Source organism: Mastigoproctus giganteus, chromosome 1 (genome assembly GCF_048544385.1).
Source record: "Mastigoproctus giganteus isolate SK-2022 chromosome 1, ASM4854438v1, whole genome shotgun sequence".
Taxonomy (NCBI): domain Eukaryota; kingdom Metazoa; phylum Arthropoda; class Arachnida; order Uropygi; family Thelyphonidae; genus Mastigoproctus; species Mastigoproctus giganteus.
In genome coordinates, this window is record NC_143575.1 from 102,723,833 (window position 1) to 102,743,720 (window position 19,888).

At 37.6% G+C, this 19,888-nt stretch overlaps 1 protein-coding gene across 1 annotated transcript in view; it reads right to left on the bottom strand.

Annotated features, from left to right (window-relative positions):
* LOC150091066 (glycoprotein-N-acetylgalactosamine 3-beta-galactosyltransferase 1-like) overlaps positions 1-19,888 on the bottom strand; it is a 108,860-nt gene that overhangs the window by 60,152 nt on the left and 28,820 nt on the right. Inside the window, exon 2 of the mRNA XM_090374010.1 lies at positions 4,421-4,747. Coding sequence (XP_090230136.1) covers positions 4,421-4,747 — 327 coding nt within the window. The remainder of the gene's footprint in view (positions 1-4,420; positions 4,748-19,888) is intronic.

Consider the following 19,888-nt stretch of genomic DNA (forward strand, 5'->3'; position numbering starts at 1 on the left):
GAATACAAATTTAGCAGCCATCACCATTTATGTTCATATAGAAATGGAAACTGCCATAAAACTGTTTCCAAAGATCATAGCACAGTTAATTCTTTGCAGTATGTGTTAGTGAATTTCGATTCTTCACAATGAGCACCACCAAACACGTTTGCTAACTTTTTAAAAATATTCCAAAGATTTTTTTCTTTTTATTTAAACCTCCACCTTTGTAAATATAAAATAATATAATAATCAAGCCGTGTTCCTGATTAATAAGTGAGGCTATTCACTTTTGCTCTTCTGTGCACGACTACTCCAGAAAAAAAAAAAAAGTATTTTTTGTTTTAAAGCCTTATTTTTAAAATAAAATAATAAATCAAAATAAAGATTTATATTCCGAAATACATAAATATGTCAATTATTTCAATATTTCCCACTGAATAGTACAAAAAATTAATCTTTCATTTTTCGGATTAAAAATAATCTGATGATAACCAGTTATGCGGTCAAATATGACCCAACGACACCAGATATGCAGTCTTGTTTATACAGGGTGGGGAGGGGGTAGGAAAACGGGCAACTTTAAAAACCCGTTTTCTGTGTACCCGTGTAGTGGGGAGGATTGCATCATCTGACGTACTGTTGTCCACATCACGCTATTTAGTAAACATGGTACAGTGGAGTGAAGCCCAACGTGGTTTCACCGTCAAGGCATTTCACAAAAACAACGACAGTTACGAGGCCAATCGACGTTTTTTCGTGTTCACCTTAAGCGCCAAGATCCTGTATCATCTGCTCATGCCATTTAAAAAAATGGGTAAATAACTCTGAAGAAACTGGTTCTGCTGTAAAAAAAGATGCTTCCGGTTAGAATAAGAAGCGCCCGTACATCACAAAACATCCAGCTGTCAGCATGCATTGTCATTGAATTTATCCAATAGGAGTGCACGATGAATATTGCGCCAGGACTTAAATTTCCATCCTTACAAGCTGTATAAATCAGAACCTCGCGATCTTCTTACCCGTAAAAATTTCTGTCAAGAAATACTAAGTCAAAAGGATGGTGATGAAGACTTGATTCATATATACGAATATCTGATGAAGCTCACTTTCATCTAAAGGTGAAATTCCACATGCAACCATTGCAATGACTGAACAACAGCGTAGTGTGCAATTTCTTCTCACTGCATTATTGGCTCATATTTTTTGAAGATGATTATGGAAGGGTGACAGCTGTGATGTGATGTGATGCCATGTCAGCCCACTATGCTAACATTATCACAACTTTTTTGACTGCTGAACAAGCTACTAAGTTTCTTTAAGTTAATGAGGCCAGTTGATTTCAACAAGATGGCGCGACGTCCCACACTGGTCAGGGTGTCAATTGACGCTGCACGACTACTTTTTCATAACCACATCATCTCAAGGAATGGTGACATTTCGTGACATACAAGGTCTCCAAGACCAGTCAGCATGTGACTTTTTTTATGGGGGGCACTTAAAAAACAAGGTGTACTCTCATCGCCTACACAATATTGAAGAGCTGAAAGAAAGAAACAATTTATGAAGAAATTGCAGGAATTCCTTTGAAGACGCTACGCAGCGTCATGGGAAACGCGTGGAAGATTAGCAGAATGGCTGCGCAGAGACAGAGGTCGCCTCAAAGATATCACCAAAAAGATAAACATGCTGTGTACTTTAAGGTGGCAGATTTACAATTTGGCAAATACAAATTCTTTATTTAATTATCGAGATTTTTAAAACCGCCTGTTTCACTGCCTCACCCTGTGTTTAAATTGTTTATAGTAAATTTAAATGTAAAAAAAAATTACGTCATTAGCAATAAGAATCAGGTTATCTGATTTATGGAAGTTTAAATTTTATAGCGTTTCCAAAGCAAAAGGTGTACTGAGAGAGGTGTAATAAAGGTCCAAAATCACATCTTTTTACTTAAATGTAGAAGACAATACATAATTAAGTGTTCATCATTTTTTTTTTAAGAAATAGCACGTGTCCTGTCAATTAGTGGACAGTTGATTGCGAACTTTTACTTTATTTAAGATTCGTTTAACTGGGACGAACAAGCAATTAAAATAGACTTGCCAAGTAACTGAGCTAAGCAAACCATCCAAACCCAAACAAGAGGTTCGCACGAGCCTAACGGAAATCGTGGCAACAGACCCCCCCAACATATGTAAATATGAAAAGACAGTTTTACGCGTACTGTACACCGACACGACCTACATTACTAAATAAATAAAAATGGTTCAAGGACAATTCGCGTCTGATTTCATTTCTGGTGTATGCCTGACATAGTTTCAACGACATTTTGTTCACATCATAAATGTCATCTGGTTACGAGATTGCTGAAAAATCTTGTTTGCACTCGTTTCGTAGTTGGCAATATGCAATAGGCTGTGTAGTGGATGTCTCTTATGTTAATTGTCGTATTTAAGAAAACAGGATAAGTACCGCACCTAACATGAATCCTAAGTTTACCTGCGTTCTCGCCGTCACAGTTGGCACTTCGCCAAAAGAAAGTACCCCTGTTGGATGAGACCTCTTAGCTAAGGTATCTATAGCTATCTTTGGAAACGTCTACGGTCATGCTCTTAAATAAAGGAAAGAGTAAAAAGAAATATTTTTCTTAGCTATTTTCCAAAGTACAGTTATTCAGCAGGATTTCTTTTTGGTTAAAGTTATCGAAGGTTCTTTCGAGACACACCATAAATGACAGATTATTCTGTGGAAATTGGTAGATCACGCGTGCCCTACGCTGCGCTATTGAAATGGCGAATACCGCAATATTCAACTGTCAAATTGATAAAATCTCTTCTCTGACACGTTTGGAACACGCATTTCTATTTATTAACAAAACAATTTTAGGCTTTAGTTATGAAATAAAGGAATGTCCACGAAAAACAGTTTAAAAATCGCCAATTTGCAATCAGTGCCCCCTGTGGTAGCACGTGTCCTGTTATTAATTGAACGTAGGTTACAGCTGTGACGACATGGAATTCAAAACCACAAATAACAATCACTGTTAGATTTGCTTATCCAAATTTCCCAATAACAAAACTTTCTGTAGAACTGGTGTAAGGACTGTCCTCCAGTTTGTCTCCCCTTCCCCCAGTGCCTTTACATCTGTCATTAGTGACAATAATTAAAAGCTTATGAAGTACGTTATTATATTACTAAATCATGTGTGGTTTAAATCCGAATATATCAAGAGCTGTAAATCTTCAAATTACGGTATGCGCAGACTTCAATTTGCCTTTATAGCTACGCACAGAATGATATATGTGCACTGCACGTATGATAATCATGTATACGATTATTAATTAATCCGCAAAATAAGGTAATTTGGAGAAATGCCGGGGGATTAAAGCCAATTGAAGAAGAGTCTTTCTTATCGTCACCCAGAGTCCCTCGTGGTTGTAAATTTTAGAATTTGTCCACCCTTAATGGGCTGCCCAAAGAACCGAGATATCTTGGATCTTACAGCATATGAATCAGGATAAACGGGTAATCGATGTACAATGTAATATATTTTTTTATATATTCAGAATGTCTGGAAAACATAACTGTTCCACTAACTTGGAGTCGTTCTGGGTGGTTGCATTTCTGACAACGATGCCACTGGCTTATTTATACAGCATGTGCCCGGATGACTTCTGTACACAGTAGAAACATTTATGTATCCCAGAGTAGTTCCTGGCAGTTGTTATAGCAACAAAGAGCTCGGTAATCAAAGGGAATGGAGAGCGGAATACTTTGCAACTATAAAAATAACAGTATGGCGGTGTTCTAACAGAAAGGTTTGCAAGATCTTGGACTGGAAATAAGAGGCATACCATTAAAGAGATGACGAAACTGTTTTCTCTGTGTAGTAGCCTAATCAGCATGTGGAGGAAGTTTATAAAAGACTAAACAAAGTCCCTGCTCTCTCAAGGCTGTTTTGAAATTCCGCGCGTGGAGGGGCAGAAAGAAAGAAAGCCTTAATTCTAGTTTTAAGCAATTACCACGAGACAGTAGGGAGAGGTGTCCTTGTATACTTAATTGTAAAAAATTGATACGAAAGATGTTAGTTTTTAAACATCTAACGGCATGCGTGCTTATTAGAGATAGCAGTTATCAATAAAGAAAGAGCCCCACCGCCAAAAAAAAGCTTGTCACAAACGAATGCCCTTCCAAACAATAACAACGGCGGTTGATATCACTATCATCTCTAAATTCGGATGACTGATTCAATCATTAAGGAAACTTAGGCCACGAGACGGCTCACTGTTTCATGTCTGTTAACTGCGTTTTTTCTAGTGGTCTCTCTTTGCTCTGCTTTAATCTCTCTTCTTTTAAATTGGCAATAATCCCCCGCAGGTTAAAAATTAAATCTTTAAGACTCGTTGATATAGGTGAATAAAAATCAGCAGATGAGACTTACCTTTATGAAAGTCCTCGTCTGAACGGTGAAAAGTTAAGGGCTGATCCGGTCCGGAAACACCTTCTAGTTCTTCGTGAGAATGAGGATCGTGATAAGTACTGGGAACCTGAGGAAGCAACCGTCGGAAGGAGATGCTAAGTAAGTCTCCCTTCTCCCACGTCACCACACTGAGAAGCATGTAGGCGAAGCTGAAACCGAAAGTAATCCCCACCGCCAGCGTGAGGATAAATTTGCGGGACAGGCTGGACTGCTGCAGTGTGGAGCCTTGCACATGGTTAGGAGACATGTTCCAGAAGACAGGGGATGTTTTGCGATCTCCCGGGTGCACTAAAAGGAATAAAGAGAGACGATAGATAAGAGTTCATTATGGCTAGTAAAAGAGACACGTTGTTAAAGAATTCTAAGACAGATATGCATCTCGTTACTCTATACCAGGGGTGGAATAGAGTAACGAGTCGATCGCGAATTTAATTTCGGTCGATCACGACGGATTTTAAATATACAGTCATCCCTCGATTTGTGCACTTGTGAAATGAAATTTTTGAGATGGTAGATCGCGGCACAAATTAAGTTGGCCACTCCTGCTTTATACGAAGAAGCGAGCTGTCGTATATTATGAATTTTATATAATATCTATTAAACTAATAAACTCAATTTGTACAAAATATTATACAATATATTTGTACAATCTTCATTCAGCAGATGATCACCTTCTGACTCGCTAATTTTAGGCGAGTTAGCATACCCAGGGTCCTGAGCTGGATATCATCATTCTTCTTTTTCTTGGTGATCTTTTCTCTCTTTCTCTCTCTCTCTCTCGGTAATTCAGAAATTTTTTTTTTGGCTGGTGCAGCATAAGCCTCAGGCTTCTTTGCACCATAATAATAATATGATTGGATGGAGGAATGAATGGGCAATATAGCAGATGCGCAGACACAAAATGTTCTCCATTCGAGCAAGTCTTTTATCCGGTAGTTTTTGCTCTTTATATCAATTCAGTGTTTTTGTTCAGTTTTTTTTTTTTTTTTTAAGTTAATTAAAACTTTCTCGATTCATTCTAATGTATTTTTTTTAAAAAATACATCACTCTTCGTGTCTTTTTAATTCATTAAATTAATATATTTTTTGTCTACTGGAATTATAAAAGTGTATTCCTGGTCGTTTTCTATTTATTATATTTTCTATTTTTCTATTTACCAGGAGAAAAATAAAATTGTTTGTCCTGCATACGAATACTCTCCAGGACAAACAATTATTAAAAAGAGTTCTTCGTTAAAGTCGTGACACACTTTCATGATGCGGTTCGAAGAAGACCGGAAAAGTGTAATTCCAAAGACTGATTGCTTTACCACGATAATGCCCGTCCCGTTCGTTGCTAACTGTACAGTTCTTCGGCCAAACATGGAATCGATCAACCTTGAAAGGAAGTCGATTTGATGATGTGTAAGCAATGAAGAGTAATAGGAAGGTTCACCATTCGGCGATTTCCAGAAGTGCTTCCAAGAGTGGGAAAATCAGTGGGTTAAATGCGTCAACTCAGGACACTTTCCAAAGGGACTGAGTCGTCCACCCCATAAGTATGCTTACTGTCACTAGATCTTTCAAGTATCCAGACCTAGCGGTCTGGATACTTCTTGAAAGATCTTCTTCTTGAAAGATCTAGTATAATATACAGCACAAGACCATATGAATAGGCGCACTATAAACAAAGTAATTATGGTGCCACCTACCCTCTTAAAAATAAAATGAAATTTAAAAAAAAAAGAGCGGCACAACCACGTCCAAAATGTTTTGCCAACTGTCACTCGACTGGGGAGGACTGGTTTCCGGTCTTGTCAGGCTGGAGGAATTGCTAAAGGCATTTTCAGTTTGTTGTTGTAGAGTGCCGATGGAGGGACTATGTGTCTCCCAGTGGTTATTCAGTCCTCAAATCAAACACTTCTGAGGAGACACAATGTCGCCTAAGTTGCTGATGCGCCTAAAAGTTAACACGTCCAAGATTGGTATTTGGAATAACTGTGCCTACATTCAGCTTCTGTGGATAAGTGCATTTATCACTCGCAGCCATTTTAACATTACAAGCATTGAAGAAATACTAAAACATCTATCAATCACTTTTGAGAGCGGTGATATTAAAATACAAACTCCACCTACTAACGCTAACTATTCAGGCTGGTTATCGACAATGAAACTCCTGAGACTATTCTCTAAGAAGACGCTAGTAAAAGTTCTTGTTTATACTCCAGCACGACCACCATGTTGGAGGAGTTTGCAATAAATCATGAATACAATCATCAATATTATTTAGCAGTTACGCGAGTTTGAACCACGGTCTGCTCAAAGAAAGTGTGTGCAACTGTACTCTCGCTCCTGACCACTCGGCTACATCGGGCAACATTCTTTCCCTTTCCCCGTCGAAAGGGAATAACATGAGATAGGTGTTTGATCAATTTTTTATCCTGCCAATATTAGAACCCCCCGACACATACACATACCCCTAACGAGTTCCATGACGCTAATTTAAAAACTGCGACTTACCGTCAGAAAGAGAAGCGCTTCAGCAGATCTATTCTGTACGAATGTACCCTATATAGTGCGCATGAAAAACACTACAGTTATTTATTATGCATCGTCATAACGTGCTCGGAATAAACAAACTATTATAAGCAACACTGCTTTTGTTTATAGTTGTTTCCAACTAGCGGTTAGTCAATATCTTAGTATAAAAAATATTTCTCGCTTGTAGAGAACGTCTTTCCTAGTGAAATTCGCTTCAAGAAGTTGGCTTAGTGATGCTTTCTAAGTTGTTCAATTCCTTCTATATCATAACAGTCTGCATACATTTTTAAACAAATCTCAAATAATGCACGCCACATATCGTGTGGAACGTTACACTATGATAAAAGTAAGCATTGCACCGCTTTCCCCATTAAGAAAAAACATGTCCAAAGTGTCCGCAGCGACGTATAGCGGTTTTCAATCCACATTAAAAAGGTAAATTGCAGCCATTATCAACCCACTGCAGGATGGAAGCCTCCTCAACAATTCATGTTGAGGGAAATGGACCATAATCTGCCACGCTGGTCCAGTGCGGGTTGCCAGATCGATCGTATTTAGCAATCAGGGGCTTGAACCCCGGTCTACTCAAGGAGCGTCTACTGCTGCACTCCCGCTCCTGACCACTCAGCTACGGAGACCTATTAGCAAGGCCTAATGATGCAAGAAAGCGGACATTTTCTGCATCAGCCAAAAAATAAATAAAACAAAATATTCATGCTATTCCAAGTTGCATAAGGTAAACCAATTCCCTTTAAATTTAGACATACTCACTGCTTCCTCCATTTTGGGAAGCAAACATATTCATGGTTGATAACTGGCTGCCCATAAATGAACTTCGTGAGATCCAGTCTTTTGTTATTCCCATTGACTTTATATTTGTGTCCCCAGTTCTTGTTTCATCTACGAGGGGAAACAGACCTTACTCATCATCCCCTTCAGCGCTTTAAACTCCTCAAATCAGATCTTCCCTTAGCTGTCTATTTGTGTCAAACTTTTCAGCCCACACTTTCTAAAACAGTTCTTCTTGACGTTCATCGATTTTAGGTGTGGACTGTTGTTTTTTGTTGGAGGATTTTAGTGGCATCAGCGACTTACACCACATAGCGTCGTATATACCATGTGTAAATTGCTGGACAGAAAACCATGCAACTCCTAAGACCTTAGCCACGTTGCGAAAATAACCCATAAAAATTCTCGCGTCAGTGCCGGGATTCCACGAGTGAGTGATTTTTGTTTTTATGGCTCATGAGCAAATAAAGTTATGATGAGCCAAGTCAACGGTGTGAAGAGGACGATGTTTATATGCCCTGTGTTATCCAGGAGGGCGAAAAGCGGTCACTGGACTTGAATACAATATTCCTGATATTCTAAATACTAAGAACAGATTTTTTTTACTTTTTATTATTATGCACACTTCGAGCGCAATGAATTATCATGAACAGTAAAAGAAAATTGCGCAATTTAATGTATAATTTCACTTTCTGACTGTCTTGTGTAAACTAATAGTTCTCCAACACACGCAAATTGATTTCAGCACTTTCAGTTCTAATAGGGTTTAATATTAACCCTATTAAAACCAGTTTTAAAACACGAAATTTACTAAAATGTAAATTAAATGTGGTGTAGTCAAGTAATTCACAAAATTAAACAATATTATATCACATTTAAGTTAATTATAACGTGATATAAGCGAAAAAAAAAATTCTATCAAATAAATTAATGCAGAATAGATAAACAGCAGCCTACACTTGCCCAGGGAAGCATGGTCTCCTACCGAAACAAGGAATCACCCCCCAGTCTGTTTACTTTTACTTTATCCTGGCAAATGAATACGCGTAGTTCAAAAACCCTCTTATTATAATTAATGAATGGTTTAATTAATATCTTGTAATGTAATGCTTATTAATAGTAATAAAGGGATGAACCCAGTCACGCCTGACTACAAAATCTCGCTTCTAAGACGAAATTCATTCATGATAAAGCAAGCATTTCACTACATATGAATTCAACCAAATTCATAGCAACAATTGCACTGGCAAAAGTTAAATATTTTCCTTAAAAAGTCATAAATGTGCGCTAGATAAAATTAGATAACGCAACTATCTTTCATCTACATTATCATTCTAGGGAGCAGATTAAAGTTTAAATTTATTCTAAATTCATTCCCCATATTAATTCCGACTAAGTAATTGACAGTGAAACAAAAATTAGCAAGCAAGGTTTGTCATGAATACACGGGTATTGAGTTCGAACTCAGTAATAGTGTACTTAGTTCTATTCTGAACAAGGGCATCTTATGTTTCGAATATTAGTAATTATTACTCTCTCGAACTGGTTGACAAACACAGCTAGTAAGTGGTTTTCTTTGGAAAGATTCTGTCCAGTGAGTGTGCTTATACGCACTGGATAGAATCTCTGTAAAGGACAGAATGTGGGTGTGGTTTGTGTCAGTGTAGTACAGTGTTGTCATTTTTAATTTCTGAACCCATTCTGCGTGAATTGGCACACATCTTCTAAGAAGGGAATGATTAATTCCAGAGGCCACTTGACAGGCGGATGGAAGTACTAATTAACAGTGGTAGTAAAAAGCCTGCACACTCAGTGACAGACTGAGAAGAGAACCCAGATCCCTTCACAAGAAGTGTGGAACCCCAAAATCAACTGTTGGAAACATTATAAAACTAATGGAAGAAAGAAAGCATAGTGTTGTGCCAAGCGGCACCGGTGGTTACCCAAAATCCGTTTTTTTGTCCACTGTGGAGCGTTTGTTATTTGGTTTTTAGGAGCATTAGCAACTAAGGCCATATTGCTCCGGGATATGCGGTGGTCATTCCCTAACCTTTCCGCATCTTCCGTATTTGGTGGTGACGGGCTTGAACCCCTGTCTAATCAAGAAGCGTGTGCTACGCACTGCTGCTCCTTCCCACCTGGCTACGGAGGCGCCTCTGTGGAGCGTACAGAAATCTGTAATGGAGAGGATGTGGATATGTTTTGTGTCAGTGTTGTCATTTTTAATTTCTGAACCCATTTTGAATTGTAGTACATCATTTCCCTTCATTGTTCTATATGAGCGTGTATATACAGTATATGCCCTGTTGTTTAAGATATAATTAAAACCGCGTTTCCCCCCCCCCCACACATTCAAGCGCAATATATTTGGTAGCGTAGAATATATATATTAGAATTATGATGTATCCACACATATATATCGTTATTTTCTTTATTTTAATTACTATATTTTGCTTTCTGAAACTACCTACCTGACCTACCTCCACCAGGTGGGGACGAGCAACGTCACCATCTGGTGGAGGTAGGTCAGGCATTAGTCAGGAAGAAAATTCTGGCTAGCCCAGCCACAGAGTCGACTGAGCTTTCCATGGCTGGACCAATGAGAGAAAAAATATATATATATTAGGAAGGGAGTGCAATCATTCATCTCAAGTCAGATGGACCATAATTAATGGATACTCAGAGCATGTCGACAGTTAAAACGGATAAGAGGAAATCGCAGAGGCATCTCTAATAGCTTACTCGAGAGACAGTTGACAGAAGTGGATAAGTAAAGGATCAACAGTCATTAGAAAAACGTTTTGAAGGATGGGTTTCCATCTTCGCTCAGCTATTGGATACGAAGTTGTCTCCTAGTAAGCATGCCATCGCACTGTTGCAGAGAATGGAAGCATTGGATATTAACGTCAATGGTAGAACATTATTTGGATTAATGATCACGCTACGTAGTCCAGGCGTCAGAATGGATGTAGCGTACCCATAAAGAATGGTTTTACCCAGATTGTATTGCACCCACAATATAGTCTATTGGCGATAGTGAGACGATATAAGTGTTTTGTGTGGTTTGGACTTGGTCCACAGGTTGTCATCGATGAAACCACAAATGCAGCTGTTTATTGTGGCATTCTGGACAATTGAGACTTCTGCGCATTGTGATAATTCTTTGAGCAGAGCTGTATGGAAATTAATGTAAAATGGAACAGAATGTAGTGAAACCTCCTTTTTCAGTCCAGATATGAATCTAATTGAATATCTTTGGGATGTTTTGGCACAACGATTGAGATCCAGAACAACAATAACATTATTACAATTGTCATGCTTTTTCTAAATCATGCCGGTTACGAAAGGACAAATAATATACAGTACTGTTATGATGAAGCTGGAGTGTTTCACAACATTGCAAAATTCATGGTAAGTACCAGAGTTTACTTGTGCAATTCTTTTCTTTTGGACTTCTTTATTTGTATATTCAGCTCTATACTTTCCTTGAATAAAAGCTCTTCGTACTTATTCATTCACTCATTCTTTTGATAGACTAGTTTCGTTTTACGGTTGCATACAATTAGGATGCTGTAGTTTGCCGCTTTCCGGTCGCCTACATGCACGGCTTGGATATAAATTCCATGAACCACTACAATAAATCAGTATCAGAAAAGGCACATGTCAATGACCTAACCACTTGTGAATGTTAGTCTAGCAAACAGTGAAATAATATACATAGAAAGGGCGACGAGCCACGTGCAATTAAAAAGAAGTATGAAGAAGAAGATTTGATATAAAGTTTCTTTCTTGAATATCGGAATGTAGCACATTCTCAGTAATCTCTAAAACTATTCCAAGGGCATTATTGTACTGTAAGAAATGTTCCGTTTATAACCACAACTCTATAGTTTACAAGGGTTTACAACTAGTCATTTTATCAAAAATATTACTATTAATCGTATTTATCACTGGCGTGGCTTCAAATCCGGTCACTCAAACGCGTGTACTATTGCACTAGATCTTTGACAACTCGGATAAATTACACTAGAGAGCATTCTGAGCGATATTAACCGCATATCAAAGTTATGCTTTTCAGATGTTAACCGTTGAGGTGTGGTTTAATAAACCAATTTTGCTTTGCTTTCCCCCCAACAATCGGTCGGTCGTGTGTTCGCCTTTCAATTTGAGAACTGGGAATCTTGATATGTTTGCAATGTGATCTCTAAAACTATGAGGTGTGGCAATAAAATTACCAGACTGGTACTTTTGCGGTCATGATCGATGAGTTTGAAAATAAACGGAAGTGGCATGTTGTAGTTCAAATTTCCTCTAACACACTGTGGCAGAGAGATTCTCCAGTATGTTGACAGGCTGCAAGTAACAACCAGTTTCGTTAGTAGCGTGATCGTTCCGTGTCACAATTTTGCAGTGGGGCAACGAACAAATATCAGATTTTAATTATACGGAAAATCTGCAACAGAAACGTAAGAGATGTTAAAAATTCTATGGTGCTGAAACATTAAGTCGTACCAGTGTGTTTGAATGGTATAAGAGGTACAAAGACGGGACGTGAGGATGTTTGCAATGACCCAAGAAATGGGCGTCTGTCAACCTCTCAAAACGAGGACAGAGATCGTCGTCTGACCCTAAGAATGATGGCTGTCGAGTTGGATATGAATAAGGACACAACTCGTCAAATTCTGCATGAAGATTTAGGGAAAAGGAAGGTCTGCAAAATTTGTGTCGGACAGCTGAACAGAAGCAACGAAGGTATCATCCTGCGAAGACAATCCACACTCGTCGAGACAGGCCTCATTTCCTCGACCATATTGTCAATGGAGATGACGTTGGGTGTTTCAGTGCAACGCAGACATGAAGCGTCAGAGCATGCAGTGGGCTTCAAAATCATCAACAAAGCTCAAAAATTTTCGTTTACAGAAATTCAAGATCCAGATAATGCTGATCATGTTTTTCAACAAACAAGGTGCGATTCACAAGGAATTTGTACCTGATGGGGAGAGTCAATGCTGCGTTCTACATACGGGAGCTTCAAAGACTATTGAATTGCATTTCCTGGGCGAGGCCGCAATTTCGAAAAAGGCAGCTGGTTCTTATTGCACAACACTGCTCCCATCAATTCCGCAGTTGTTGTGAAGACATTTCTGACAAAATATGGCATTGTATAAATCCACAATACTCTCCCGATCCTGCACAACAGCAGACTTCTTCCTCTTTCCGAAGGTAAAAACTGCCCTCAAAGGAAAGAGATTAAGATGTTGAGCACAAAGAAAAATAATCGCCAAACTTAATATCATCTCTTTGAACGCCTTCGCTGACTCCTTTCAGAAACTTTTAGAACAGTATAATAAGTGCATTCAATCAGGAGGTGATTACTCTTTGAATAGATACACAGTTACACTGTCAATGGTTACCTGTTGTGTATCTTGTTATTAATAAAAATAAAATAAATATAAAACCATTTTTTAGCTCCATCACTGTATTCTTTTTAAAGCACCAGTCCGGAAACTTTATTGCCACACCTCGTATACCACACTGTTCAAGTAACTCAGATAAACTAAGAAGGGTTATAATTAATTAATTAAAAATGTTGACAAACTTATGTTCCACATTACTGATAATACTGTCGGTTACAGAGATTTATTTTTGTCTTGGATTTTAAGAAATAAAAATAAAATATAAGCATATAAAAATCTCAAGGCCTATAAATGAATCTTCAAATTTTTCGAGGTTTACCAGGAGATAGGAATGAAAATATTTATACAATCTAAGTAAACTTTTATTTAAAGAACAGAATTTGGTTGAACACCACAATAAACACTTTTGGGTTAGAGTTAAAGGCGGAAGAAATAAATGGTCCAGTGCAGGAGTGGACAACTTAATTTGATCTACCATCTCAAAAATTTCATTGCACAAGGTGCACAAATCGAGGGATGACTGTATATTTAAAATTCGTCGTGATCGACCGAAATTAAATCCGCGATCGACTCGTTGGCCACCCCCTAGTCTAGTGAATCGAGGTCAGTAAAACCTTACCATACTTGTCTCACCATTGGCACCTCACTAGCTATAGCTAATCTTATATAATAATTTGCTTAAGTCCCTCCATCCGGAACACTCTTGAAACTTGAATAACTCAAAGACTAAACAAGCTTTTGATGAGACCTTTTGCAATAGGTTTTATTTGGCAGTAAAATGAGAAGGGGAAAAAATTCAAAAAAAAAAAAAAAAAACTTTCCTACCAGTTTTCAAATTCCGAGAATTGACATAGCTCCCAGTGAAAGTAAATTGCCGTTTACTTTGAAGAGAAGACAATTTCTTAGCTTTTATCATCAAATCAACAAATTTCAGGATCAGACTTTTAACAAAGTTGTTGGCATTTTTGCTCATAGACAATGCTACGTAGCAGTTTTCAGGTCCAGATAATTTTTGCGCAATAACTGTAATTTTTTAAAGCACAATATAGATGTAAAAAATTGTAAAATTGCATTTTTACCCGAGTCCTCCCACTGACACCTTAGATAGCAGCGAAGGGAGCCGAGGGATAATTACTTCGATATTAACATTTACTTATTCTCTAAAACAGTTTTGGCGAAATATTCGCCACGAGTACTGTATTCTCGTCTACAAGTGCACAAACTGTCTGGCTGATATAACTGATTGACAGAAAAACGAGGAAAATAGTTTTTGTAGGATGATCCTTCACCTGCGCTAAGCAAACTGCGTAGATGACAAAGGTACATGTATTCTGTTAATCAATGGGCAACACAACAGATACGAATAAACCTGTGTATAGTACAGTGAATAAATTCTTAAAATCAGTGGTAATCCCATAATGTAGTCGTTGATGTCGCATTTAGCTGATCTTAACCACACCTGTTTCACCACGTGCCACCCGCTTAATGTAGAATTACTGTCTCCATGTGAGATCCGGGTCCTTAAATTAATTCACATTATGTTAAAAACCCCCAGATGCGTAGAAAAGAATCCAGTAAATCTAATTCATTGAAAAATTTCCATCTGATTGGGGTAGAGGTGGAAATCTAACAGGCATGTTTCTAATTTTAGGGTGCTGTCCAACGAGAGAGACAGAGAGAGGCAAATTGCTTATATAGATTAAAATTTTTCATTTCGGCTTTTCATTTTCTCCTTTTTGTTTTTCGCGGAGAGGAAGAATTCAAAGCTGTACTTCTGTCCATCACCCTGACATCTTTTTGCACAAGTTGGTGTGATTCGTGAATGGTGGGACAATCCATACAAAGTGAAAGCTCATTTCGGGAAAGAAGTTAATTAGCTGAAACTTAGAGTATACTCTGTTGCATAAGTTTTTCAACTTGGGGGGTTCAGTGAGATTTATAACGGGGGGAGGGGTATTTTACAGTCTTTGTTACGTTAATTTATTTATTTTTAATGAAAGAGGATGTAGCAATCAGAGGAATAATAATAATTATTAACGATATTTTAATACGACTAAAAAAACCTCCAAGTTCCAGAACTTGTATAGAGCAGTGATTTTCAAGGAGTATTCCGCGAAACCCTGGGGTTCTGCAAATGTTTTATGAATACTTTATCATTGACTTTTAATTTGTTGAAGCGTACTACTATTTTTAATTTACTATTAATTAGTATTATTTTTAAAGAAATTAGGGTTCCGTGGGAGATGTAGGTTTGCGAATGGTCCCGAAGCCAAAAAAAGAAAAAGTTCGAAAAGCGCTGCACAATTCGATAGCCTCAGCAGTGTGTAATCAGAGCCCTCAGAGCAAGTGTTCTCTGTGTAGAGGCCACGCTGCCCCGTTTTGAAGAGCACAGTAATCTCTGTACAAACAAGTGTTCTTTAAAAGTGGATCGTAAATCGAGAGCGACTTTCCCCGCAAAAACCTTATTCCTTTTTTTAAATATCGTTAATGCATTATATGTAAATTATGCACAGAACTTTCGCTGCAAAATGAGCTGGTAATATACGGCCCAAAGTTACCGGATTTGGGAGTTGATACTAATATATATATATATATATATATATATAATTATTAGCATTTAATTTTATTAATCCGTTTAGATGTACGTTTTCTTTTGTGCAGCGTTAATGCCATTGTATTTAAAGTCATTAGGCCAATTAGACATTATACGTGCCAGTATATATTCGTTTCTACTTGTTCGAACTTTTTTTGGTTTAGTTGTAGATTGTTACCTATAATTGGTGTTTTTCATATAAGCATTAGTGTTCATACAGTTCTGGTAATCAAGCTAGCCCAATTTAGGTTATTATATAACAACAGAAACGAGTAAGTATGAGGCATTACATCAAATGGGCTGTCAATCCACTCAAAGCCCCCGATGAAGTAGGGAATTGACGGCCACGTGATGGAATGCAATGAATTATATTATTTAAAATAGTATTATTATATAAAATTGTACTGTTATTAAGAATTGGTAATTATTTTTGCTACAGATAAAGAAAAATTTCATCAGTAAATTGTTATGAAAATATCCATTATCATTTAGCAATATACTTCTTAACTTAAAATGTATAGGCCATGCGGAATCAAGGTAACCTAAATTGGGCTAGCTTGATTACCAGAATTGTATGAACACTAATACTTATATGAAAAACACCAATTATAGGTAACAATCCACAACTAAACCAAAAAAAGTTCGAACAAGTATAAACGTGTATATATATATATATATATATATATATATTTTTTTTTTTTTTTAATACAAGCATGTAATTGTTTATTTAAAATTTTTAATTTCTGAAAATTTCGTGTTTGTCATAAAGTACTGTATTTTTAAGATAAATATCAGGAAAAGAATTTTCTACACCAGAATAACAAAAAAAAAAAAAAAAAAATATATATATATATATATATATAATAAATAAATAAATTAATTAATTAAATTAAAATAAAGTACACAGCAGTAGGTTTTTGCAGTACTCGTTAATGTAGTAGTATGTGATGCAAGAAAGCAAGTGTATGAGCTTATGCAGCATCAGCCAAAAAAAAAAAACACACCATTCCCTAGATAAATTTATTCAATCTATCAACTTCCACAACGACAGATGGAGGTTTGTTCCAGCAATTAACCACCCGCTGGCTAAAGGCATATTTCCGCACATCTATTCTACATCTGTCTTTTCTTAATTTGAATTTATGCCCCCTTAGGTTCGTAATCAGAACACGTGGAAGGATCCCATCAGAATTCAGCGTGCTCAACCCATTCAAGGCCTTATACACCTCAATCAGATCACCGCGCAGGTGCCTAGTCTCCAGCCACTGCAATTTGCAGAACTTAAGCCTCTCTTGGTAAGAGGATCCCTTCATTTCCCTCACCAATCTTGTTGCCCTTCTCTGCACACGCTCAAGTAAATCTACATCCTTCCTAAAATGAGGCCTCCAGACCTGTACGCAGTACTCAAGGCGTGGCCTGACCATTGCCTTATACAGAGGGACAATCACCTCCTTCTCCCTGCTAGCAAATTTCCTATATATCATTGACAAAACTCCATGACCTGCCCTGGCAGCCTGTCTGCATTGCTCAGAAAACTTCATATCTGACTGCACAATTACTCCCAGATCTTTTTCATTTTCTACCACCTTAAGTGTAGTACCACACAGTTGGTACGTTTCTCTGGGGTTACTTCTACCCATATGCAGTACTTTGTATTTGTCAAGGTTAAACTTCAGTTGCCATGTGTTAGTAATACTAATTTTACAAAAAGAAAAGAAAAGAAAAAAAAAAAACAAAAAAGAACTACGATATTGTATTGTACAGGATTATACAATTAAAATGAAACCCAGTTTACAAATCAACACATTTTTACTAAAAAAAAAAAAAAAAACCGTATGTAGAATTTAAAACTATTCCAGAATGTGCTAACAGAGTCCACCTTTGTTTAAAACGTATTTAACGTGTTTGTTTAAAAAATTAACGGCTTTTAACGAATTTGATGCAAATCCACGAGAATGTCATTAATGCTGCATTTGCGACGAATAACTGTCTTCTTCGTACTGGCCTCAAAATCCTTACTCTTTCACTGCGTTCGATTTCAGACATGGAGAAGGTTTCTACTTTCACCGAAGACAGAGCACTGAGTACTTGGCGCTAACGCTTGGTCATATGTTCAACTTAGATTAAGCAGAGAATCTCACCCAGGTTTAACTGCTGGACGAACCACATGCCGAGACCTCTCATTATCCACGGTTCTGCCTAATAGCAATCACCACAACAGGTGAATTTACTGTACATTTAAAAATACACACCGTCCTTACCAGCTAGGGGTGGCCTCTATTAGCAAACGTATGTCGAACTCCGAATAACGTAATTTGTCTATGGGAACAGCCAAAGCGGTGTATGGAAGTAAAACTTCCATTTAAAAACATAAAAGCTGTTTACCTATAATCCCTAGAAATGGTTTATATGCAATATGCAGCAATTAAAATCAAATCAAAACTCGTCCGCTTTGCCCGAGTAAAGTAAGAGCAGAAAGTTTCTGCTCTCACTGAAGACGTAGCACAGAGTCCAAATGTATAGTGCATTCACTATTCTGCTAAAGTTATACAATTTACAGAGATATTAGCAATTCAGCAGAACCATAGATAACCGTATTTGTGTCTCTAATTGAACATGAGAACAAGTTTTAGAGGCATGGACTTGGTGCTCAGTAAGAACAGAAAGTCTTTCCAAGATTAACTACTGCGTTAAAATACCCCCGCAATCCTGTAGTAGAACATACGCTAATTGGAAAGTTTATTATTGAACCTCTAGGTGTGCAAAAAACATATGCAAGTGCTCCAAAAAGACAGTACACTGTATACGTGTTTTTCTATGGACAAACTCGTTACAGACTGCACTAATAGATGCTGTTCTGCATTTCAAATGGTGCACTAGAGACTTCGTTGCTCTTACACCATTAAGCAATGAGATTACAGCTCCTCAAATACTCCTGCTGTCACAATGAAACTGCTTTCTGCCAAACATCTACATTTAACTCGTTCCATATATCAAATGACACGTGCCTGTCATCTTAGTTGACTCACTATACACCGCTGAACCATGGGGTTGCGCGATAAATGGGTAACCCTGTACATTTATGTATACGGCATATTTGACAATTACGTTCAGGTCTCAGTCCATTGCATGATATAACGCGCCGTGGCGGCTGACCTGCCCGATTGCTACCCTCTACAAGGTCATGAGTATCACAAGTCGTTCGCACGCTGTCGTATTATTCAAGGTTCATTGTGTTCATTATTCATTCTGTTAAGTGATAGAGAGAAAAAAAAAAAGAGAGAGCGATCATTGCACTTTGTTTCAAGCTGGAGAGAACTGCGCGCCGACATACTGATTACGCCTGATCCTTGAATGACTCTTCAAATGATGGGAGAACAACTTCACATTGATGCAATTCTGGCTGAAATTTTGGACAATGGGAAGACATACACTAGGTTTGTTCAGTACTTTTGACTGAACAAAAGCTGCCCAAACTCAAAACACACGAAGAGCTTTTTACAACTGTTGGTAATGATTCCTCCTTGCACAAGCTTTGGTTCGTTTGATAAAAAAAAAAAAAAAAAAAAAAAAAAACGAACAAAGCCTGTTTCGAATAAAAGGTAGCTGGTTCCTGTTGCAGGACAACGTTAGGCTCCATTCTGTACTGATTATCAAGGAGTATTAGGCAAGGTGGGAGAGTTTAGAGATAACCACAACTTTATTGCTCCGGATTACTTCTTATTCCTTAAAATCAAATACAGTAAAAGGACGACGATTTGTTATTGTAGAGTGTACAAGCTGACCTAAAAAATATGAACCTTTATTCAGTATGGAATCGGGCCGCATTTGTTTCGAATAACAGCAAATATGCGGCGATTTTGTAATGTGTTTTTTAGTGCGTTTTGGTCTAATTGTAATCATCCTTACAACAAAATATACAAAATATCGAATAGCTGTGACAAAATTGAAGGAAGAGGACTTTGTTGCCGAATAGCTCTTTGGCATATTCTGAATAGAATTCAGATCAGGTGAATGTGCGTGCAGTGCAGAGAGGCTGCCAGGACTGCTCACGGGGTTTTGTCAATGATACACAGGAACCTTGCTAGCAAGGATAAGCAGGGGATTATT